This window comes from Sander lucioperca, chromosome 16 (assembly GCF_008315115.2).
Source record: "Sander lucioperca isolate FBNREF2018 chromosome 16, SLUC_FBN_1.2, whole genome shotgun sequence".
Classification (NCBI taxonomy): domain Eukaryota; kingdom Metazoa; phylum Chordata; class Actinopteri; order Perciformes; family Percidae; genus Sander; species Sander lucioperca.
Genome location: NC_050188.1, coordinates 6,403,318 through 6,428,814, shown reverse-complemented (window position 1 = coordinate 6,428,814; position 25,497 = coordinate 6,403,318). Strand labels below are relative to the sequence as shown.

The window sequence follows — 25,497 nt, the reverse complement described above, 5'->3', positions numbered from 1 at the left end:
GTCCGGTGACTGAAACGCACAGAAGCTTGAGTGAAGATAATGACCTCTTCTGAAGAGTCCATCATGTTTTTTTTAATCCTCAGTGTCCTCCTTGGCTACTAGCAACTGTGTGGAGGAGGGGTGGGGGCGCGTGCACAGTCACGGAAGGCTTGTATCATGTGGACGGAGAAGGGTCCAGCTGCGGCTTGCGGCCGCTCACGCCACGCCCCCCCCCGCTCACGCCCCCCCCCCCCCCCATCCGCTCACGACACGCCGCTCACGCCACGTCCGACTTACAGCTTCATATTGCCAGTGAGTACCAGGTAAGCTACTGATAATAGAGTTATTTAGCCCAGCTTGTTTAAAATTAATATTAGGCTACTATCTACAGCTATTGATGTTGATGATAGCTTATAGTTAACAGGGTGTGTTAAAAGTGTGTCACTGTGACACTGTGTCAGTGTATGCTAACGTTAGCTTAGCCTGTCAGAGTTAAGCTAACTGTGTGTGTGTGTGTGTGTGTGTGTGTGTGTGTGTTTGAGTGAGGTACTTCAGATGATGATAGTTTTTATTAAATGAAATATGACAGAGTTTCAGAAACACTACAAAGTGACATAGTCACTTTAATGTAATTTGAGTAATTGAGAATTGGCTACATTCAAAAGTTAAAGCTTCTTTTACTAACATTGTGTTGTATATATCATTTCTTCCTCTTCTCTTCAGTCTGTTCTGCCAGAGCACAATGATCCTCAGTTGGTACCGACCTGTGATTCACAGTACAAGTGTCCCCTTTGTGAAAAGAAGGGAGACTTGTGTAAGCTGGTCCCTCATTTACAGGGCCACAAGCCAAACACAGTTAAACATGCAGGTATTTTTTTTTTTAAAACATACAATGTGATATTAAATATCTCATGTTTTATTGAAATAACTGACTGCAAATTTTGGTATCGCCTCATGACTGTGGTGAACAGTGAATGAAATTTAAGACCTACACATTAAAGTACAGCAAAATGCAGTGTCACAATAGTAGTTGTAAAGTTAATAAATGTATTCAAATTGAATAAAAGCAACACAGAGTAATATAATAATAGTAAAAATAATAATGCGGTCTGGCATATCTGGCTTCATTATTATTGCTACATGACATTTCACAACATCATTACTGCATTGTCAGATGTATTTTAAACATCAGAAGAAACAGAACTGATTACTTTGTATGTACACCCTGACACATGCTCCCCAGGACATTTACTTTGTCATTGAGCTTTTAACAAATAGCTCTGAGCATCTGAAAAAGGAAAATTAGATTTGTGTAACAAATAAATAATACAATTACTATTCTTTTTATGTAACAAAGGGGTGTGAAAAAATAATTTAATATGTACTTGCTGCATTTATTTACTCTTTTTCTCTTTTAGTGCTTCAATCTAGAGAGAGCCTTCTACTCAAATGTACTCTATTGCGACCAGCCCAGGAAAAGGAGAACACACACAGACAGTAGTTGCATTACCAGGACCTACCCATGCAACAAACACAGCTGCTGTCACCCACCTTTTTGTGTCCTCCAATAAGCTGGGACTTTGCTGTGACCCTAGAGACACCCTGAGCTATGTGTGAACCAAACGTTGTGTCAGTCCATCCAGTAGATTTTTAAATATTTGGATAAGTGAAAACTTTAAGAGAGACGGGAATTCCTGAGAGAATAACAGGTTCATCTTCTCAGACCAGAGGTCAACCCGAAGAGAGATGGTGAAAAAGATTGTTCATTGATCACCAGGGTACCAAAAACTCTAAAATACTTACATAAGATTGTTTGGAACACAACAATTACTCTCACAAAATAAGGAGGGTTTGATGGAGAACAGATGAATAAGATGAAGAAAAACTACAAGAAGGCAAATCCCTACCCAGCCCCATTCATGTCAATCTAACATGTCCTCTCATATATTTACATCCACATCTTCATGGTTGACTCAGTGTCTTTCTGTGTTCAGCAGCATGTGTTTGCATGTGGTTGTGTTTACTTACAGTACAGTCACGATCTCTCCCATGTCCGTGTGGGTTTCCTTCCTTCCTCCCACAGTCCAGACATGTTGAACAGGTGAAACATTGAATCTAAACAGTCTGTAGCTGTGAAGCCTATCCGGCTTCACTTCTCTTCTCCTAAATAGTGTTATAGCTCATTAGTATATAAGTCAAAACGTTATCACAATATAATTATATTATGTTTATTACTGTGATTTCACCAGTGCATAATCATCAGAATCAGAGGATTCGGTCCTTCGCCTTCATTTATTTATTATCCTAGTTGTGCACAACATATTATCATGTGCAAAACAAGAATAGACAGGTACAGGTACGGATTTACCTACAGTATGTACCTTTGGAGCCTAATAATTACAGTAAACTAACCAATTATTATCATCTCCAGGAGCCTGGTTGACTGAAACGTTTTTACAGCAGAATGAGAATAAACCCAAAGTTATATTATTTAGTCCAAAGCATAAAACCTATCTGCTTTATTTTGTCTTGTCAAGTAGTTTTAATCAGGCAGTCCTGCCTTATTTCCTGACTCTTAACAATTTTCTGTGTTTGACCTAGAGAAAGTTAACAGGCTCTGTCTATTGACTCTCTATTGATTGATATTCTTTCTAACTTCACCTTAAAAAAACACTCTTACTTGTTGGCTTTTAACTGTGCCAAACATGTTCTTCTAAGCCTTACTGTAAGTAATCTGCTGTTTGTGACATACATACCATATGTTTTGATTTTGTTTTTGAATAAAATGTTATTAGCAACAAATTATCTCATTCAAGTCAATTTTATTTATAGTATAAAATAACAAGAGTTATCTCAAGACACTTTACAGATAGAGTAGGTCTAGACCACATTCTATAATTTACAAAGACCAACAATTCCAGTAATTCCCCCAAGAGCAAGCATTTAGTGTGACAGTAGCGAGGAAAAACTCCCTTAACTAAGGCATTGTCCCCTGTTTCTTTCCCATTGCCAAATAATCCTGTTATTTCCTTCCTCCTGTCACCAATATCATCTTCTTCCACTTCTGACCCCACATCTTTAAAACAAAGTCAAATGCATACATTTCCAAGCATCTATGAAGTGGTGAGAGGGATTGAAATTATACTACGGATATAGATTTTTTTTTTAAATACATATTTGAAGTTTTGTTGTTTGTATTATAAATTAGCAAATAAAAAAAAACTAATCCAATACAACATGAACTGATGATTGTTGTTTGCAGTTCAATGTATTATGTATTAGCAAATAAAAAAAACGAATCCAATACAATATGAACTGACATTCTATAGTTCCACCCCAAACTGGCTTTTATTTTGAAGGCGAAGAAAATAAGGGGCGTGGCGTGAGCGGGGGGCGTGGCGTGAGCGGGGGCGTGGCGTGAGCGGACGCAAGCCGCAGCTGGACCATATTGTGTGGACGCGCCGACAGTGTTGTTGTCATTACTTGGAATTATTCATGGGGGAGACAGAAACTACGCACTATAGCTTTAAGTACTTTCCCCATTTTCCAGTGTAGACATTCAATCTTGCCAACCATTGGTAGGACATCTTTTCAAACGCCGCCACCCTAGCCATCTGACAAGCCCACTCTTGGATTGAAGGCAACACTTCCTCAAATGAGCGCTGAAATAATTAAATAATCCCACTTTTGGAACACAATCATACCAACTCCTGAGCATTATTATGGGTGAAAAAAGCAATGCATCACATTGAATTTTTTTGTCAATTAAATAATTTATTTCGGTCCACATCAGGATTACACAAATACATAAATACATAAGTAACAAAGGCATTTGATTTCAAAGAAAAGAATAAGAATAAAAATCAATGATAACAATTTTTTAATTATTCGCTCTCAGGTTGATGAAACCAGGTATAGTGTACATTTTAAGGCAGCTGATACCAGATCCAAGTATTGTGCACGTAGACGTTAAGTTGCTGTCTGTTCACAATCTGTGAAAATATGGCCAACATGGCCAACAAACAAATAAACAAGTCCAGAATCAATAACGTTCCCATTGAAGTAGTTTAGGGATGTACCTGATAGTGAAAGAAAATGTTTCAAGAAAAGCCAAAATCGGTAGTCCCTCCTTACACACAAAATTCAAAAATGTAAACCAATATCAGGAAATGTAGCCTGTTAATGTCACTTTTAATGTCACAGCAAATCATATATTATGTGCTTCATCTTCATCAGCAGATGGACTTTAGTCAATTGACATAGAATTGTAGACTTTCAGATTTTCTATTAAATGCAAGTTCAATTTAATCAGAAAAATGTCTGCAGATTTATTTTTGAATACTTGGACTATTACAGTAAAACCAATGTGTACCAAGTGTTTTTATTTTAAACTCATTACTGGGTATTGCCTATACAACATGATTCCAATCAATACACAATTTAAATAAAAATAAATAATGACCAATAAAAATAAAGTTTTTTACACCATGAAGACTACCTATTAAACTTATTTCAACGCATTCTCGTGAATGGGTTTCGAACAATATAGTACGAAAATGTATGCACACCAATTCGTATGACATCCTACGAAATTAGGCGACTGCCGGCTGGTCACATGAAGCTGCGGATCTGCGTGAGCTTTCGCTTGTATCGCCGGCCTTTGGCGGCCTCCAATAGGTTACTGGTAGCCTGCTACAGAGCTCCATAAACTATCGGTTGTATAAGCGTATAAGTTGCTAGTTGAGTTAAGCCGACAAAAGGTGACTGTGAGCCAGCTACATGGTCCTTTCAGGGGCCTTAGCAGTTGAGTTTAGCGGACTAAAGTAAGCGACATGCAGCGACGACAGTTAAAAGAAATGAATTCCGCTTCCCAGTTTGAAAGCACTGTGTTTTATGTTCCACCAATCCACCCCTACCTCTCTATGTGGTCCACAGCATTCTTCTACAGCAGCAAGCATGTGGTGTGGTGCATATAGCAAAAACATTGTGGGTTGCATATGTATTACAGTGCATTACTTTTCGTAACTATATGTACGAATGGTTTATGAGAACAGCCTACACAATTTATTCTCTTCAGTGCCACATCCTTTGTGAGTCTGTTATTAGCTACAGTACATCGTAACAGCGAGACACCTTTCCTCCTCTGCACTGTCCGTCTATAGGATTGATCAAGGTCAGCCAGAAGTTCAAACGGCAGGATTGTCCCGTTATAGCCCGATCAATCTTCCACTTGCTCCCAACGCTTAACTGATTGGTCTGATGTGCCTCCTGAGAAATGGTTAGCAGATACACTACCTCTGCTTGAATTCACATGGATCATTAAGCACTTTCGATCATCACTCACGTTGACCCATCCTGTGTCTTCCCCCCCCCACAGCCTTTGCATTTTGATGCTTAAAAAAACAAAAGTACACACAAAGTTACACAACAATTACACATATAGTACAAAAGATGAAAACACAACAGCCATGAAAAACAAACATGTTTCATGATATGATATCCTCAGATCCAGAGCTTTGTTTCGAAGCACACTGATTATGGTTTAGCAACAGTATAGACTGATGTATAAAAGAGTTCTTGAGCCTGTTGTCATCCTCCCATTCAACCTCTCCATTGACCACAACACATCATCTCACCCTCATTGCCTTTCCAGAGCAGTATGCATGTGTCTGAGTGTAATGTGCATCTCTAACTCCTGACTCCTTTCCTGCCATCACAGTGTAATTTAACTAGCTGTTTCTCCAGCAAGCCTCTTTGGCATTTAATTAGCGTTGCCTTTTGTCTCTGTAGTACACCTTTGCTTTTTGCTCGGTGGAAGAGAAGGAAGGAAGAAGAATGCAGCCCCTTCCTGGAGATACCACCATAAAATTCTTGGTTACCTCTTGGAGAAACACTGATTTAATTAGGTTGTTGTATATTTCAACTTCTCCAGACACCGGCATTTCTTATTTGTTATGTTAGAGAGCTGACACACCAAGCCGATAATCGGCCGTCGGAGAGTCTGGCGAGGTCGGTGACTCGAGTCTTTTCGGTGTGTTCCGTGCCGTCGTCCGTCGGAGGAGCCGTCAGCCTTTATTTTGGCCGACCTGACATGCTCAGTCGGAGACAGGGCAGTCGGGACTCACCCGGAAATGGCGAGCAGATGAGTCTCTCAAAATCTGACAAATCTTTTAAACTAACCTTTGTCGATCTGAAATGAAGACAGATTCAGCAACAGTGTGGCCTATTTCTCGCTTAAAATGTTTTCAGAAACACTTTTCGGTGAACTATTTTAGTACAATATGAGATCGTAATCTGAACAAGCCGCCATGACAGTCTGGCTGTGAATTTTCGGAGAAAAAAGACCTACGTGACGCGTTCGTCCAATCAGCTGCCGGTTTTCATTTTCTGGGAAACAATCACAGACTGTTATTGGAAACAATACAGAGAAGCGCCGCCTGCTGCTATGGAGATGTATTACGTTTCGTGCACGCGCAGAGCGTATGCTCAAGTCGGCGTCGCCTCAGTGTGTTTTGAGGCATTTTTTTGGACCTCGGTGACCCGACTGATCAGTCCGACTGCCTTTTCTGCGGACGGTCGGTTTTCCTACGGGGAGAGCGGTGGAGACAACTCGGAGGAGGCGCTACCCTTGGTGCAGCACACCGCTGGAAATTGCCGCTGAGCACTACGCTCAAAGTTCAAATGATTTCAACTTTGACCTAATTGCCGCTGACAATTCAAGGCGCAAACAAAGTCGGAAGCAATGAAGACATGTCCCTGCACTGCGCTTTGCCTCTGTGCCTGCAACAGTGATTGACACGTTTTGAACGGCTCTGGTTTTGAAAATGTTTTCCCCGTTCAATATCTCCATTGACATTTCATTAAATGCTTATATAAATAGTTTTAAGCCTGGAACAAGATGAATGATGACATAAAACATTTGATTTGGTGCAAAATAACATTTTGAAAACGGCAAAAAGGCTAAGGTACAAGATTGTGGTTGCGGTTTTACCTCTGTGTAGGCAACGTTAGGCTAACGTTAGCGGCTCTGTCAAATCAAGTCAATTATTTATACATTTATTGGATTTGGGGAAGTTTACAGACCAGCAACGTTAAATGGTGTTACAATTGCCAAATAAAGTAGTCCTTATCCTAAACCTTAAACTGTCCGCAAATGCCAACAAGTATGTAAGCTAAGCAGCCAAACGGTGCTGCCAGAAGCTTTAGCCTCAGAATTTTAGCACAATATCCTGTATGAAGTGCATAACACTCTTTTACAGGATTCCTGTTTTATAATGAATAAGTCGGAAACATTAAAAAAAAAAAAAAAAAAATATATATATATATATATATATATATATAAATCATGGAGTTAAGGTTGGCTTGATTAGCTAGCGAGCTATAGCTTATATAAAATGCACAAATGGAAAGCTTAACAAACATGGCAACAACAACTCAACGTTGCTCCAGTACCTGCTCGGAAGCTAAAATAAGAAGACTTTGGTTTACTGGTATTCCTGTGAATTTCTGCATCAATATACAACATGGAGTTGCTGAAAAACAAGCACAAATTAATAAACTTAAATGAATGCATGCCAACACAACAATGTTAAAGTTCAGTGTACCACAGTTTCTTTGTTGGCCCTGAAGGAGAGAGACATCGTGTTTCACAGAGCCCTGTACCCTAAAGCAACCCTATTCATGGCAGCTCACATCCCTTGAGGAATTCAGTTATTCTTCACCCCCAAATCCTTGTCTTGTTTAGCTGAGGCCAAATTCTTGGAACTGAGAAATGGTCCCAGCTTATGAATTAGTCAGACTGAGAGGTATGTGCCCGCAAGTGTGAGGCTCATACGTCACGCAACTTCTAAACCATGTTGGAAATACATATTCTACTGCGTGTGACAGCATTTCTAATATAAAGGGTTTACTAAAAGTGTTGTTAATTCAAGTTTGAGGTTGCACATGTTTGTGTTAGAATATGCCATTTTACCACGAAGAAGATGAACCACAAAGTGGCTGCAAAAGAAAAAAGCATCTGATCCCAGATTAAGTCTTTGGCACAAAAATGCAAAAATAAAAGGAGCCAGTGTCTCCATCTAGAGAAAACCAAAGATTGGTTTGAAAGATTTTGGCACCTGGCACAATGGTAATGTCAGTTGGAGGCTCCGTTAGTCTGACTGTTGGTCAGAATATCTCAATAACTACAGAATGCCATGACATTTGCTCTGTACCATGGTCTAAAATGGTTATTTCCCGGTAATTTAAACATTACCACACATTAAATCATCTAGTGTGAACATTTCCATTACATTTACTAATAAGTACCTTCATGCTTTCTGAACAATTAACCCTCTCCATTTTGGCTGCTCAAATTGTAAATTTACTTTACCTTCTTACCTTCTTTTGAGGTAGAAATTTCCTGTACACAAGCAAAGACAAAATCTGTACATAGAGGTGGATTGCCATGAAGTGTTCTTTCCCTTTTTAAAATCTTCATGTCCTTTGCCAACCCTATTTATCCAAATAACCAGGAAGTGTGCCACTCGGGCCAGTTGCTAGGGGCTACACCATGTTGTACCCCTCCATCTGATAGATACAAAATTAGTTTTGGGTCATACAGGTGTGCTTCGCAATCTTTTTAATGAACAAATTATAGTGATTATTATTTTTTATAGTGGTATACTGAAATGGAACGTGTCAAGCTGAGTTGGTTGACTTTTGGTGCCTGTGACAAACTTGTGTCTGCGCTTAAGCAAAAATTAGCATTTTACAATAAAATCCTTGAGCATTGGCATAGCGGAAAGAGAACGATATTTTTGTGCATGTGAGTTATGTTTTACATTTACATCGGTGTGTGAATGTGCGTGAATGTTTATCTGATTTGGCGTCATTTTTCAACGTGCATATGTACGTTTAACTGACATGCGGGACAAAAACGGGACAGTTAGGTTTAGGAAAAGATCGTAGGTGGGGTGACAAAATGTACGTTTCAGTGACACACGGGACAAGAACGGGACATGAACCCCTGTCTCCTGGGTCCTGTGTGTGTTGTGAGGCTGTTTATGTACCTATGTCTATCCACTACACTGTCTTCTCATGCTGGCAAGATCAATTACTGACAATTTTTCAGTTTGCTGCAATAACACTGATGTGTGGTTAGTGATCATGTTGATCAAAGTTCCTTTCACAATCAGTTTTAATCCCTGGAGTGTTTCTTGGGATAGTCCGGTTGGTTTGGGGTGGTATGAAAACTCATTCAAACTCTGGTGCGGATCACACAAGCGAACTCTGGTCCGCTCTAAGGGCGTTTTCACACCTGCCTCGTTTAGTTCGGTTGAATTGCACTAGAGTTCGTTTGTCCCGCTGGTGCGTTTCGTCAGGGCAAGTGAGAATGCGGCATTCACACTCAGGTGTGCACCAAAAGCGGACCAAACAAGCGTACCGAGGCCTGCTTGAAGAGGTGGTCTCAATACGCTTTCAATCAAACTCTGGAGTAGTTCGTTTGTGGTGAGAACATGATCCGTACTCGAACCGCACCAACTATACATCATACATACATATACACGTCTCGGTGACCAGAGCAGATGTAGTAACGTCTCTCGCGAAACAATGTCTGATCATTTTAATGAAATGAGCTGGTTTAACTATGGAGATGCAAGAAATATGCACTAGTCCAGAACACAGGACGTTCTTCCTGTATTTACTTTCTTGCTCCTGCCCCCAGATACATCCGACCAATAAGAGGAGTGGACGTTCTTGCGTGATTTGTAATGGCGCATTTTGGTACGCTTGGATTTTTCAAGGTGTGAAACCAAACCAAACCGAACTGAGGGCAAATCGCTCCAAGTTTACAAACTCACCAACTGATTCGGACCAAAGCAAACAAACTACAGGTGTGAAAACGCCCTAAAACAGGGGTCTCGGTTTGCTTCCAAGTGCACTAGAGTTCGGTTCACTTTAGGTGAGAATGCAACCCAAATACAGGAAGTGAACCAAAAACGGAGCATTTACTAGCCTGCAATTTCAAACTTGCACACAATGTACAGACTTGTATATTAAAGGATAACTTTCAAACCCATAACCGATTATGACCATACAATGCTCATCATCTGTGTGACAACATATCATCATCTCTCTCTAATCAGGGCCTGCCCTCTCCTTCACTCGCTGTCTGTCAGCAGCTCATATGGTTTGCCCTTTCTAAAATATTAGAAACACCAAAACAAAATCTGAAAACCCAAGACGTTATAAATGTTGTGTTGCTCCGTTATTTCTGAGACCAGAAGTGTCGGCCAGTTCGAACTCGAATATTCTATCTAATAGACCCGGGCCGTTTCGACCGTGTGACATTTGTTTACAATGTTTGGTGCGCTTGTGAAACCTAACCCAACCAAATGAAAAATGCAACAATGTTGCAACTATAGCCCTGAATCGCACTGAGTCTATTGAACTATAATAGGTGTGAAAGGGCCCTTAGAGTGCAGGGAACACAAAGCAGGCAGCTCCCCCAGCCACAGGATTGGACATTTTTAACTTAATTTTTAATTTTGTTGTCTTCCTGTCGAGCATGCACTTGTTGTTCTCCATCTGTCTTGCCTATTTATGAAGCATAAAGTAATAATTACTTAATTCTGTCGACATCTTCTTAGCCAACCTCATTCTAACTTATTAACTCTACTCACTAATGTTTGGAATCCATGGTCAATAAACCTCATTTATGTCAACAATTTATGTTACGGGTCAAATTTAACCTGAGGATAACAGGAGGGTTAAAGCATCCTGGGTGTATTTGTTTGATAGGGAGGAGGTTCTTTCTGCGATACCGTGTATGTCTCTAAATATATATCCTCTGGGTGCATTGGTGTTACTTTCATATCTATGAAATCTCTGTGATATAAACCATGAATTTTGATCCTATTCCTACTATTTTACTCGGGCCGGTGTTGAAACGGATATTGTAGTGCTCTGTGCCATCTCCAATGCTGTCTAATTGACAACTGGGAGCTTTCTGGAAGCCTCATCAGCAGCGGAGCAGATGGAAGGGGGAAGAGGGAAATGTCCAGACACATTAGTTCCAGCCTTGTTTCCTTCACACTCAACGTTAGCGGAGCTGGATCTGTTGTGGGACTGGGTTTCTGCCGTAACATATGGTTGATGCTGCTGGTCTCGTATTTTACGCCAGGACTTTCCAGTTGGGCAATTGTGCCTTTTCATGCAGTTTATATAACATTACTACTTAGCAATTAGTTTCATCTGTGTTTTTTTTTGCACATTTTTAGAATTTAAAAAAAGTATGAAATGACATGAAGCTGCCAGGCTGAGGAAACTAAGTCTCTGCAGAGGGAAAAGCTCACGTCTGCTGCAGCGTTGGACATGTTCTGCTTCCCTAGGTTTCAATAAGTACAATTTTTTATTGTGGTTGCTTGGCTTATTTCTGGGCTCGGAGTACTTTTTGCAGCATCTTGTGTCTCTTTTCCACCACATTTCAATCAATTTGTTGCTTGGGCTATTTCTGTGCCACGCATTACATTTGTTACTTGATGTAAATGGTTAATCAGAGAGTTGATGGCTAATACAATAACACTGAGGGTGTTACGAGTGGCAGAGGAAATCATAACCATCTCTTTGCAAGATCATTAAGCATGCATTTAACAGTGGGCTGCAGCTCACACAATAGCTGCCCTGCTGTTCCCAGTTCTAATGTTGAAGCGTTGCTCTGGATTTGCCATTTTAGTTAGCTCGGCACACAGCTTTTTGGCTTTGCCGCTCTATTGATGACTGCGGTGCCAAGCCCACATCTGCTCTCAAAATTGTTTGGCATTACACGTGACGCTAGAAAACCAAAGAACATTAAATTAGGCATGTCGTTACTTTTCAGGTTTTGCTCCACAGGGGCCATGATATTTAAATAACAGTCACAGTAGTGGTGAAGTGGGCCTCCTTTGCTTGTCCTTTCCAAATCATAAGAAAAAGGTAGTCCTTATAAATTCATATGCTGGATGTAATATAGGTTGTTGTTGTTATTGTCTGTACAGTGTGAGCAGAAACTGCTACTAGCCAAAGTAGCAGGACCTTCCATTATGCAGATTTGGCATAATGTGAACAAATAGGCTATATGCTGGAAACACAAAGGTGAAGATAATATGTATGTATGTATGTATATAAATAAATAAATAAATAAATAAATAAATAAATAAATAAATAAATAAATAAATAAATATAAACTATCAATGTTCATCATCACCTCAGGATTCAGTAGCAAAGTCTGGCACCTTGACGAGTAGATGGGAAAAACTGACAGGAAGCTGATTTTCTTTCAAAGTTAGGGGCTGTCTCAACAGTGTGTGCAACATGGGAAAGAGAGCTTTTCTGATTTTTGTCAGTAATTTCTCTTTCTTTTGTTTCTTAGAGACTTCAGACCAACTTTATTTTCATCTGAACCTCCTTTAAATAATATACACAACCTTTGGTCAATCACAATCGTCTTGGGCAGCGCTAAGCTCTGGACTAACCGACGGTGGCGCTGCAAAATAGTTTCGGGAAGAAACTTGTTTTAGTGGAACATTTGCACCCCGGAAAAGAAAACGCTACATACAATATTAAATGAAGTGGTAACACTTTACAATAAGGGTACATCAATTAGCATTACTTAATGCATTAATAAAAACGATCCTGAGGCCAATTCTGGCTATCTTGCCTGGAGTCTCAAGACAATCCAACGCAACACCTATGATGGTGTCCGTGGGCATTCAAGGCCTAATTTCCAGGACAGCCCAACAATCCAGCGAGAATCTCTGGTAATTGGTGAATAGCTCTTTGGAGAGGAATGCAAGGGGGCTCTCTCTATAATGAGACACTCAACAGATGCAGCTCTGGTTGAAGAGAAGATGAGAGCCACCTTTGCATACAGACAGAAGCTGGTTCGTGACCAGGATGCAACAGCTTCAGTGTTGGATGTCTTCCCTCGCTTCCTTGACATACCTGGACTGGTAAGGATATGTAGAGATTATTACTAGTATTAGAAACTATTTGAAAACGGATTCCTTCAAAATGTACTTAAATAACCTTTTATATGGTGTTGTGCCTCTGTTTAAAGATTCAACAGGATTATTCCATGATGTTTGGGAACCATGTATCTGCAAAGTTTGCAGTCTTCCCTCAAGTCCTCATGTTAGCCAGCTTTTGACCTTGAGGCGGAGAATGACTATGGTAAATATGAAGTTTTTCTTTATCCAAAATACAATCCATTGTCAAGTCCAACAGGCAACAGTAGACCAAAACTAGATAAATGAAATCAATTAATTAAGCTCTTTAGTCATTTTAATCATGAAATACTAAGTAGAATTTTGTTAATCAACAAAAACCTCATTTTTGGTTTCTTGATGGGAGTAGTACTCACAGGGCTGTTTTAGCTAAATGGCAGCTGCAGTAGCAAGAAGTAATTTGAAGTAGTTTTTTTCTAGGGCTGTCAATCGATTAAAAAAATGAATCTAATTAATTACATACTCTGTAATTAATTAATCTAAATTAATCGCATACATAATTAACGGTGCCTGAACCGATACTTTTTAAGAAAGTAAAAAAAGAAAAGAAAAAAAAGGGTACTAAACAGTTGGTGACATTAAAGAACGGCTTGTTTATTGCTAAGGCCATATGGTCAAAATTAAATGATTTAATAATAATGTATAACAATAACAATAACTTATTTCACTAGTAAATTGCTGTTGAACAACAAAAACAACCACCAGGTGGGAAAAGGACATTTACAATAACTTCAAATGCACCACGAGGCTGTAGTTTACCAGTTTCATTGAACGCACCGTCTGTGTTGTTTTTCTGACGGCTAAAACACAGTCAAACTTTACACCGTTTAGCGTTAGCTGTCAGCATTGTAACCGTTTTTAATCCAGCTACTAGCTAGCGGTAGGCTAACGTTAGCTGCTGTCGAGTGTAGCGTTAACTAGCGTCACGTGCAGTTGCCGTCTGTTTCAGAGCATCAGAGAGAAGCGCAGACATATCAGTGGCACCAGATTTCGGTAGCCAGGGTTGGCAGGAAGAAGATTTTTAGTTAATGTTCCAATTAATGATCCAGGCAGCACATTCTCGTCTCCCTCCTTCATTTTACAGTCCAATGGTGGCTACAACGGCTGGAATGGATTCATCTGCGTTATTTTTTCAACGCGTTATTTTTTCTCAGATTAATTAATCGAAATTAACGCGTTATTTTGACAGACCTAGTTTTTTCTAATGCTTTTGTTGATGTTCTTTGTCAAATATTGTCTCCTAGGCTGGGATAGTGATATGTCTGCTATCTTGTTGCTGTTGCATCTTCTGCCTCTTACATCAAGAGGCCAGAAAAAAACACCCAAGATAAGCTCAGCACAGGCAGCCAATCATCATCTTAGATTTCTTAAGGTAAGTACCATTAGCTTTTTGTCCTACCACCAGGGTTCCCACAGTCAAGAAATATCCATAAGAATTATGAAATTAGAAACATAATTTTCCAGGCATGGTAATGGTTTGGAATTAACAGAATGTTTTGGAAAAACTTTGAATGTACATGCTTTTTATTTCCTCCTCCTTTCCTCATTCTCTTCCTATCTTCTTCTCATCTTATTCCTCCCATCTTGCTGCTAATCTAGTATGTTATGCTAAGTATATGCATGAATGTGTCATTCAAACTTCAGGAAGGAGCCAGCCTCACTACATTCCTGGATAAAGTTGATGCAAGACAGCCTTTCCTCCTCTGCAACGGAGAGCAAAAGAAGAAAATCCAAAGGTTCTGCATTGTTGTGGACCAGAAAGCCATCCCATGCAAGGCTCAGACATCAGTGGCTGCTTTTGATGTGCTATTCAAAGCTCACTACGTCTTCAGTCTCTCCTATGATGAAGCGCTTTCCGCATTCTACACTTTCATCCAAACGACAGTGTACAACATCGATGTTGGAAATGCAAAGGAAACCCCACAAATCAAAGAACTGAGAGCATGACTACTGCAAGACCATTAAAAGGGAAACCAGTTCAGAAAGGTTGGAGCACAGTTAGAAAAAGAAAATTGTTCAGTCCTTTGTCAACATTTAAAATTTCAGCATGGATTATATCCAGCTAAAAACCTTCGTTTGAAATGTGGAGAGCAAGGATGTCCTTCATCTTTTTGTACGTACAATGGCTTCAGAAAGCACGTGAACACTGTTCATAATGAACCAGTCAATACTAACCAGAAAGTGGCCACACAAAGACATTTTGAGTTTGAATTGTCTAGTGATCAGCTAACAACCTCTGCTGCATCCATGTTACAGGTTCCCCCTGTTATCACACAGAACGCAATTGAAAGAATGTGCGGTTCAATTGTTGCACACTTGCAAACCTCTGGTATTTCTCAAAGCACTGTCCAAACAATAGTTTGTTCAATGGAGGAAGTTATTAGTGATCAAGGTCAAACACGAGAAGCAGTTCTCCAAACATTTTCTTCTGAAACCAAAGAGTCAGAAATTCATAAGAAAATAGAGCACAGTTTAAATCAATTAGGTAATCCTTTTTCTACATTTAACACAGAGAGGAAGAGGAAAAATTGGAAATAGTTGAGCCTAAAGAGTTTGTCCTTGGTGTGAGAATGAATGAAGTAGAGATAGAACTACAGGTGCATATAGTCAAATTCCTGTCACAGACAAGTACACGTATGTCCCCATTTTAGGTACATTGAAATACATTTTCAAAAACAGTGAAATCACAGAGTGCTTCTTACAAGAGAAACACTGCAAAAATGGGTTATACAAAGATATTAATGATGGGTTATGTTATCAAAACCATTCTCTTTTCTCAGAACAGAGGCATGCTCTACAGATTATGCTTTATTGTGATGATTTTGAAACGGCTAACCCTTTCGGTTCTAAGGGGATCCACAAACTTGGTTGTGTTTTATTTTACACACAAAAATCTCCCACCTAAGGTGAACTCTGTACTCATGAATGTGCATCTGGTAACTCTGTTCTATACACAAGATTTAAAAAGCTATGGTTTCGAAGAAATACTAAAGCCTCTAATTGACGATTTGAAAATTTTAGAAACAAAAGGAATCCAACTTCCATTTATTGATGAACCATTGTTTGGCTCTGTAATTCAAGTCACAGGAGATAATCTTGCTTTAAATGGCTTGCTTGGTTTTGTTGAATCTTTCAGTGCAGCACAATGTTGTAGGTTCTGTCTGACAAATAAGGAAGAAATTCAGTCTGTATTTACTGAGGATAACGCTGGACCATATCATATTCATATTGAACATTGCAATGCACTAAGTGAAGATCCTTCTCTACCTGCTGTTTATTACCTGGTGTTAAAAAACCTTGTGTATTCAACACATTACAATATTTTCACAGCACTGACAATTTCGCTGTGGATATCATGCATGATTTGTTAGAGGGTATCGTGCAGTATGAGTTAAAGCTATTTTTTCAGTACCTGATCAAAAATGGATACATATCTTTGAACACATTGTCAGACAGGATATACAGTTTTAATTATGGTTATCTGGAACGTAAAAACAAATCAAGTGGCTTAAAAATGGATGATAACAGCAAGCACTTAGGTTTAAACGCCATTCAGTCATGGTGTATTCTCCGAAATACCCCACTTATCTTTGGTGATGTTAGTTCTCCTCTTGATACAAATTGTCAATATAGTATTTTCCCCTGTCCTTACTGATGGCATGATATGTTACCTAAAACATTTGATGTTCAAAACATTGTTCCCTGATAAGAAATTGATTCCCAAACACCACTTAATGATTAATTATCCACAGTGTATAAAAAAAATGGCCCTCTGATACATATGTGGTATATGCGATTTGAAGCTTTTTTTTTTAAAGAGTCTGTTAAAAATGTTAAAATCTTACAAAATCTCTTGTAAAGCAACACCAGCGTCAACTGGCATTTTACTACGAAAATTATTTTAAGCGGTTTCAGATTGGTCCTTTGAAAATGAAAAGCATTGATAGCTTGGAAGGTGGAGAATTACTAAGTCAAACATTACATTTGGATCCATGTTCAGATGTTTTAACTGCAAGTTGGGTCAGAAGTTATGGCACAGAGTACCAGATTGATTTGTTTGTATGCACTGGAACATCCAATGACCTATTCAACAAAATCTGTAATATAATATTACATGAACAGCGTGCTTTAATTACAGCCTCTACTGTTGATACATTTTATTTTGATGAAAACTTTCATGCATACTGTATACAGGAACAAAGTAATGGACATGCTTTGATTTTTGTTGACCAGTTAACATACTTTAGACCATTTCAGAAGCAATACTCTAATGAGAGTGAAAGGACATATATTGTTCCATATTGTTAAATTTTTTAATGTAATTTCATTTTTTTGTGGTGCAAGTATTTAAATAAATGTTTATTTGTAAAACACAAGCTATGTCCACCTTTATTTCAGCAAACTTAAATATAATTTCCAGGAGGAGCTGTATTTACACCTTTAGGTATTATGGGGCTAACACTTGTATAGTCCAGAAATGATCCTCTGAGAGAGTTAATGTCTTGTTACATAACAGTGTTGAGAAAAACTAACACTGGTTGGTGTTAAAAGTGTTAAATATTAACAAAAATGACACCAAAGCAGTGTTAAAGTACCAACACTCCAAAACGAGTTAAATTAACACTCGTGGCGTGGACCCATATAGACACTTTAAAAGTGTTGAAATTAAATCTGACAGTGTTAATTTGGGTATGCTGATTTTGCTGTGCATGTATGTCTTAAGGTTCACAGCATTTCATTATGAGAAAACTGTTTTTATTGTTTACTTACGGGTTATGGTTGTCCACATACTTTTGTCCACTATATTTGTCCATCCTCCAACATATGACTTACTTTTAGTTGAGGGTGAGATCAGTGAAAAGACTCCATAGTCTCCATGCAGAGGTTTGCTTGTTCCTTTGTCTTCATGTAGACATTAACTTAAAGCCCAACTTATATAAATTATTGTCCATGCTATATAATCATTACTTAACCATAACCGGTCACTTGATTAATTTATGATAATACTGAATAAGCATTACTAAACCATAACTAAACAATTATTAATGCTCATTGGTATCCTTATTGTAAAGTTGAGAACATATGCTTATTCAATGACATACTAAGTCAATATATTGAGATTCTAACTCAATATTTTAAAGTTTCTCATTACTTTGAGATTCTTAGTCAGTATTCTGAGTTACAAAGTCAATATATTGAGATACTAAGTCAATATATACTAAGTAAAATGTTGAGATATGAAGTCAATATATTGAGATTCTAAGTTTTTTTTGTTTTTATTTTTTTTGTTTATTTCAATCAATCACATAAATACACATCACTTACATAACATACATGGTAAAATAAACTACCAAAAACAAAGTGTCACCTTAGTTCATGCAGCGTCATCTTAACTCGTTTATAATCAATACTGATCGAAAAGGTGTAGGTTGAAGCATTTGCTTAGTACACCTTCCCTTTTTACATTCTATTATATTCTTATTTTGTTCTTAGGTCCCACAGGATATTATCAATTGTATTAAATGTACACAGCAAATTTGAAAACACAAATTTAACACTCTCAGAGTTGAAATTAACACTCTCCCAGGGTTTATATGGGAACCACTGTAAAAGGGTTAAATTAACACTTTTGAAAGTGTTAAAAATTATAACACTATGACAGTGTTATCTAACAAACTCTTATAGTGTAATATATTAACACCACAATTGAGTAAAATAACACTAGGCTGGTGTTCAAAGTGCACTCATTATTGACACTCATGGAGTAACTAGTCAACACTGTGCCAGTGATCAGATAACATTTGACAGTGTCAACATACACTCAACTGGTGTTAAGAGTTAATGTAAAATACATTAATAATAATGAATCACTCCAAAACAGTACTGCAATAAAAAAAAATTTATTTTTCATTTAACAAGGGCTTTACTTTAAAAGTTCTGACTCAAAAATCCTGTACAATGACCTTGTACAATACAATTCTGCCCAAAACATGAGGTAGCTTATAACTGCTGCTTGACCTATACAATACAGCTGTCTGGCACAACATAAAAACAAGAGTCTGAACCATAAGACATTTGAATATCAAAGGGCTTAAAGTATCTCAAGCCTTGAGGTGTAACAATTGAAACATTATGCACATCGTCAACACGAAAAGCATGATAATGCTCTACAAATATAGTCTCCATTTCTGATACCAAAAAATAGACTTCATTTCTTAGAAAGATGCAAATAATCTTATTGAATACTGGCATCTCATCAACAAAATCTGTACAAACAACAAGCCCTGTGTGATATTCAATACCATTATGTTTAACCCAAGTTGTGACACTTACTTCACTTGATATATCAATTTGAAAATACTCTGAAATCACATCACCATTTTCAACATCAGTCAGTATCTTCGATTTGACAGGCCCAGACTCAATACCTTTCCCAGACAATGATTCCCAATGATAGGCAACAGCCATTTGGTGTTTCTTCGCAAGGGATTTAGTTATGTTCTTGAAGTTCTTTATGCTGGACTTAAAGAATTTGTGTTTGGCTTCATACCTCATACTCCAAACATGTAATAAAGGACCAATTTGGCGTATACACTCAGGATAATGGATCATGAAGTGATGCTTCGGGATCAAATTATTTTGAGGATACAAATCTGTAAACAGCCTGTGGTGCTCTTCAATAAGATGTTTTAAAAATACAGTCATTCCCTCTGTAATACATGGGGAAAATACAATGTTAACAATATGCAACAAAAGTAACAACAAATGCCAGTGTCGGTCACCTTCTGGAACAACATCGCCAATAATTAGTGGTAGGTTACGAATAAGGCATAATGTTTGACTGGCATTAAGCCCAATACCACTGCCAGTACACAACATGTTTATGCGTGTTGGACGATTCTTTTTATCCATGAAACCATAGTTGAATGCATATACACGTTGGAGTATGTTTTCATTAGAAACAAAGCTCTTATTTAAATATTCAAACAACAACTTAATTTCATACTGTGCTACACCTTCTAATATATCATGCATTATATCAAATACAAAGTTATCTGATACACTAAAGAAAGACAAGGAATTCAGTATGCTATTGCGTTTGATCCCAAAACAAGAATTTTCCCCCGGATTCTCGACAAGATAATTGTAATGCTCTTCATTGGTTAATTTGGTGCGTAACATCACACGTGAATCATTTTCACTAAACACTGTTTGAGCGGCTGCTTTATCAATGAGACACATCCTGCAGTAGTACTGTGCAGAGAAGGATTCCACATAACCAAGAATCGAGTTCAGACCTAAATTGTCGCCTGTTACTTGTGCAATAGTCCCATAGAGAGGTTGTTCAGAAAGCGACACTTTCATTCCATTTTTCTCTAGTAGCTTTATGTCTTCTACAAATGGAGTAAGTATTTTGTCAATGCCATATTTTTTTGCATCTTGGGAATGGAACAAAGAAATGAGATGGATATTCATCAGGGATGAATTTAGGCGTGGTGGTAAATTACGGAGTGTAAAATATAAACATCCAAGCTTATGAATTCCTTGTTTTGACCCTAGTGGATTTGATGTTTCAAAGTCATCATAATAAACTTGTATTTGCAAAGCATTTTTTGATTTTGAATACAATGGATGATTTCTGTAGTATTTTCCATCACAGAAATCCTGATATAAGTGAGCTACAGCAGCAGATGTATTAAGTTGACTACACACTTCTTCATTCTTGAAAATGAACTCTAAAGTTTTTAACAGTGGTATATAAATGCATGTGTCATTTACTGGTACCTGCTCATATATTCCAGATACTATGTTTCTCTTTGAATCATATCTTACTCCTAAGTGAATTTCTTCTGGTTCAACAACACCCCATTTCTCACTAAAATAGTTTGTCCATTTAGAGTTTGTGTTTAAGTCACTAAATGGATTGTAAGTATTGTTGAAGATTTCTTCCACTGCATTTCTACTGGGATTATCAACAGGCACTGCACCCAACACTTGTTCTCTAAGATTTGCATGAACTTCATGGACATACTCCTCCATGTTTTCAACAACGGAAAGCACAACACTGTTGGCAACACCACTACCTTGTAACTTTGCTATAATCGAAGCACACATATCTTTTGTCTGGTCTTTTGACAAATGAGATGTTGAAGGCTGATGAATCACATCTAGGTCCATGTCAGAGACATCTTCTTGTGAGCTCTGTTCACCTAAGTCTGACTGATGTGGTGTTTGCATATTAATACCACTTGCACCCATTTTAACAATACTATGACAACTATTCAAGTGCTTTCTAAAGCCTGCATAACTTTTAAACTGCAATGAACATCCTTCTTGAGCGCAAAGAACAACAAACTTTTTGCCAGGATATAACCCATGAACAAACTTAAGGTGCTGAATTAATGCACTAGGTGCATCATGCAAAGATCTACAAATATGACAGCTATACATTCTTAAAAAATTTGGCTCTTAGCTTCTTAATAAATGTAACTCTTTGCCATTAGGTTGTATGCTGTAGACTGAGCCCAAAGATTGTTTGACCAAAATATAATCTATGCAAAGAAAAAAAAGTGCTGAATAATTGCACCCTTGTGCAATGATCTAAGACATTTTGCACTTATACAGTACATTGTTTAAGAACTTGGCTCTTAGCTCCTGTTCATGAACTTTGCTCTCAATTCTTTCACCTTTGGACTCTCTTTAGTGGTCTCAACATCAATACTGTAGACAGTTGTCTGGAGGAATGTGTACATGTTGCTAAGAGCGTTGTCATAGCTTACACTGAAAACGAAGTGCACTTTAAAGAGTTCATCAAATGCTGCCAAAGATGTGGTTCCCAGGCAGGGGATGAGCTTCTTGTCCATCACAACGTAGTAAGTGCTGATGGCCTGCTTGTGGGTTCCAGATGCAAGAAGGTATGGCTGGCAATGTCCCTCCTGGTTCTCTAGGTGTTCTTCAAGGCTCCTGCATGACTGTGCAAAAAATTACATAAAGTTACATCGCAAAATTGTCCTCAGTCTGTGCTACGTTTTCCACTTAAATCACATACTGTGTACATACCTTGTGAAAGACGACAAGATGGTCCATGGCCTGAGCTGGGCTGATCTTCTGTGTTTTCTTTTTAGTAGGCTGAGGTGGTAGGATATGCAGGAGCAGCAGAAAAGATGCCATATCACTGTCCCACTCTGTAAGAAGCAAAAATGGACAGGGTTTTATTTGAACCATTGAAGTTTCACCTTTTTAAAACTTGATTTCTAGACCATTTAATCTACAGCCCCTGAACCTCTTTAGGCTTTCTGGGTCCAACGAGCCATCCTAATTTATGTGACTATCATAGTGCTGTATGGCACAATGCATTTAAAAAATAAATAAATGTAATTTGGCCTTTAAATACCTGGGCGACCCTCTAAGGATTCATCATTGCACTGATTCCTGGCAGACTTCAGCAAACTCTGGAGAACCGGGGTGGTCGTAAGGCTTTCTGCTTCTCTGATCACCTTTCTTTTGTAGCATGTATGCCACTTCTCGAGCAGTTTAGCAGCCGTTTCTGGTCCAAAGAGGAGGATAAAATCTTGGGGTATCTACAACAACAGAGAAATGAAAGAACATTTCTGATGATCACATGTTATGCTTTGAAGTATAAATTGTGGTTACAGTAAAGGATGCCAATACTTACCAGCCCTTTAGTGTCCAGCAGCCTAGGAAATACTGAGAGTATATTGTGCGATTCATCAGGATTGTGGATGAGGCGCTGTCTATACTCAAAGGTCTCCTTCATCTTCTGCAGGATGATTTCTCTGTCACTTGTGTGGTTCATCAAGGATATGGCCTCTTGACAACGCTCTTCATTCATCTGACCACCAATCTGAAGTAGCTCCCTCTCCTGTCTTGGACCACCACCACCTCGCGCTGACTGCGTTTTCGGTTCCTTGGACACAAGTTTTGTCTTTCTCTGTATTGTCTTGAGCCGCCATGCCAGAAATCCAGAGCCACTTTGGCTGTCATAAAAATGTTCCTTACCAAGGACAGAGACAAAAATCAAGTTTAACTTCATTATCAGCAAATACCAGGAACCGCTGTAAACATTTGTTCAATTAAAGTCAGGCATTACAACAGTTTTGCGGTGGTTGCGAAACAGACATCCCCGTAAAAAGGATGCCAATGCCTTAGAGGGTTAGGGTTAGGGTATGCATTTATGCCACTATTTGTGATACCACCCCCCTCACAAAGTGGCTATAGTTGCTATAAAAAGGGCAGAGATATGCACCTTGCAAAAACTAACTCAAAATTACCATGAAGTTGAATAAAAACCTAACAGTTTAAACAACTACTGAACATTTTATTTAAGGACTGCTTTGTTTAACATTAGTTTTATCTAGGTGGACATAATAAAAGCAACTTAATGTATTTGTGCATTAATCATAGGAGCGCTGTACAGTATCAAGTGCATCCACACAATTTCTTAATGCAAAAAAAAAAAACCATCTAAAAAAAATGAAATGTATAAATACACAACATACATATCCTTTCTTGGAGAGAGGATCTTTTAATGCAGGGAACAAGGTGACAATTCCCAATGCATATTTCTCTTTAGTTACTCGCTGAGGGATTCTCCTGCAAAGACAAAAAAGGGAAATTGTTTGCTTACATACAAATGCACCTGTGCTTTTTAGGGCTGGAACAATTACATTACTTCTGTAAGGAATTCATTACTGCTCCTTCTCCAATCTCATCCAAGCAACCACTGATATCATTGAAAAATCCATCATTACTATTAACAAACTATCAGTAATTTAGCCCCAAAGCATTTACCTACCTACATTTCAGTAATATAGTATGTGAATTTATTTGTTTTAAAAGTTGTTTGACACCTTACCCTGGGATCATAAACTTACCCTTCTGTCTCAACCATGTGTGCTGCAAGAATGTTAATCATCTGCCTTCTTCTACTATCACACAGCGTGCCGGTTTCTTCATATTCTTCAAGCACGGTTGTCCCTCCTGGTTTTGTCTGCAGGATCTGCTGAATCAGCTAAACAGATTATAACAACCCTGAATTAGAGTGTATATTGTATGATAATCCGTACAAAAACGGATATCATGAAAAAATTATTGCTAACACACACACAAAAAAAAAGAAAACCAGATTCAATCCTTCCTTCCTCCCAGAGGTATATTTGCAGTTTGAATTTGAACCTGGAGCAGAACCTGAGACCTCATCATGATGCCAGGATAACAACGATGAAGTCAAGCCAAATTTGAAGGAAAAAATGGTCCAGATTATTGTTAAAGCAACAAACTTTCAGCATGGGTTTTTACCTTAGTTTGTTGAATGGCAATAGATAAAAATCAAACACATGAAATAAAAATCAGAAAGGTGACAATTTTGATATGATATAAACTATATGTAGACATCAGTTGATAAACTTACATCTCGGGCTGAACGACTCTGACATGCCTCTTCATCACTTCTAATTCGCTTGGGTGGTCTTGATGTTTCACCGTCACTGCTACTAATGGACACAGAGAGGGAACTCCCACTGAATGAGGATCGTGGTGTGGGTGTAGGCGATAGTTGAGATGGGCCCGAATCTAAGAACAAAAGATATAATAAACAACTCACCTTATTTGCAGCATAGTTGTGGATCAAATGTTTTTTTTTTTATATATTCAGAAATTACAACATTTACAAACTGCTACAAACAACACACTGGGATATAGGAATGCGTCACATGGCCAAAAAAAACACAGGAAAAACAGGAGGGAGGGAGACAAAACAATACATGCAGAAATAGACAAACACAAACAGACAAAAGACAAGGGACCAAACAGTTGTGGATCAAATGTTGAATTTAAACACTAGGGATGACCCCTGCTTTAAGCTATGCAATAAACTCTGCTTCTATATTGAATGAACAAGTACAAACCCAGAGAGAAAACCTCTGCTTTGGCTATTCATAAACTCCTCTAACAACCAGAAAACGATGCCCCTTTTGAGCTATAAAAGACATTATTATTGCTTGTTAAATCACTTATAGCTTCGAGTTAAACCTGTGTCTGTCAGTTGTCTCTATGTGCTATCCTTACAATTAGCTGAACGATTATGAATACAATGCATGCATCTGAAATGAGTACAATGTTAAAAAACTTCTCATTTACCATAATCTTGATCGTCCTTGATAACAAAGCAAATCCCTTCCACTGTGGATAATTCTGCAAACACCGTTTTATCCACCTCAGTGCCGGAATCATCCTCCACAGTGATGTTGTTCACAGGGATGGAGAACTTCTCTTTCACTAAGGAATGATGTTAAAAAGACAACACAACATGGCAAATTCTTTAAATTATTAAATACAATGGCCTTCTCTCAGTCTGAATTAATGTTTAGTCATACCAATTGGGAAATTTACCTTGAGAAATAAATTCTTCAAAATCAGAAGCTTGTAATTTGATGTATTTCTTGCGATTCTGATACTGGACCTTAACTATCAT

The 25,497-nt window shown here is 38.2% G+C and overlaps 1 protein-coding gene and 1 long non-coding RNA gene across 2 annotated transcripts; one reads left to right on the top strand and one right to left on the bottom strand.

Moving 5' to 3' along the window:
* The first annotated feature begins 254 nt into the window (after nucleotides 1–254).
* Nucleotides 255–1,665, top strand: LOC116035885. Its single transcript, XR_004101477.1, has 3 exons — nucleotides 255–302; nucleotides 703–847; nucleotides 1,398–1,665. It is a non-coding gene; the product is annotated as an uncharacterized LOC116035885 (long non-coding RNA).
* A 19,987-nt stretch (nucleotides 1,666–21,652) lies between these two features.
* LOC116035812 lies at nucleotides 21,653–25,497 on the bottom strand. Its single transcript, XM_031279136.1, has 8 exons — nucleotides 25,416–25,497; nucleotides 25,164–25,301; nucleotides 24,436–24,596; nucleotides 23,900–24,036; nucleotides 23,525–23,618; nucleotides 22,419–22,585; nucleotides 22,065–22,128; nucleotides 21,653–21,976 (listed from the first exon to the last, which is right to left on the bottom strand). Exons 1-8 carry the CDS (start codon nucleotides 25,495–25,497, stop codon nucleotides 21,653–21,655), a joined length of 1,167 nt encoding a protein of 388 aa, XP_031134996.1.

Bases quoted from the DNA above. Each gene is read 5' to 3' on its own strand.
- LOC116035812 (XM_031279136.1), bottom strand. From the start codon at position 25,497: ATGATAGTTAAGGTCCAGTATCAGAATCGCAAGAAATACATCAAATTA. The intron at 25,302-25,415 runs GTAAATTTCCCA...ATCATTCCTTAG, and splicing joins TGAAGAATTTATTTCTCAAG to TGAAAGAGAAGTTCTCCATC. The intron at 22,129-22,418 runs ATCCTTAGAGGG...ACCTCAGCCTAC, and splicing joins AGGAATCAGTGCAATGATGA to TAAAAAGAAAACACAGAAGA.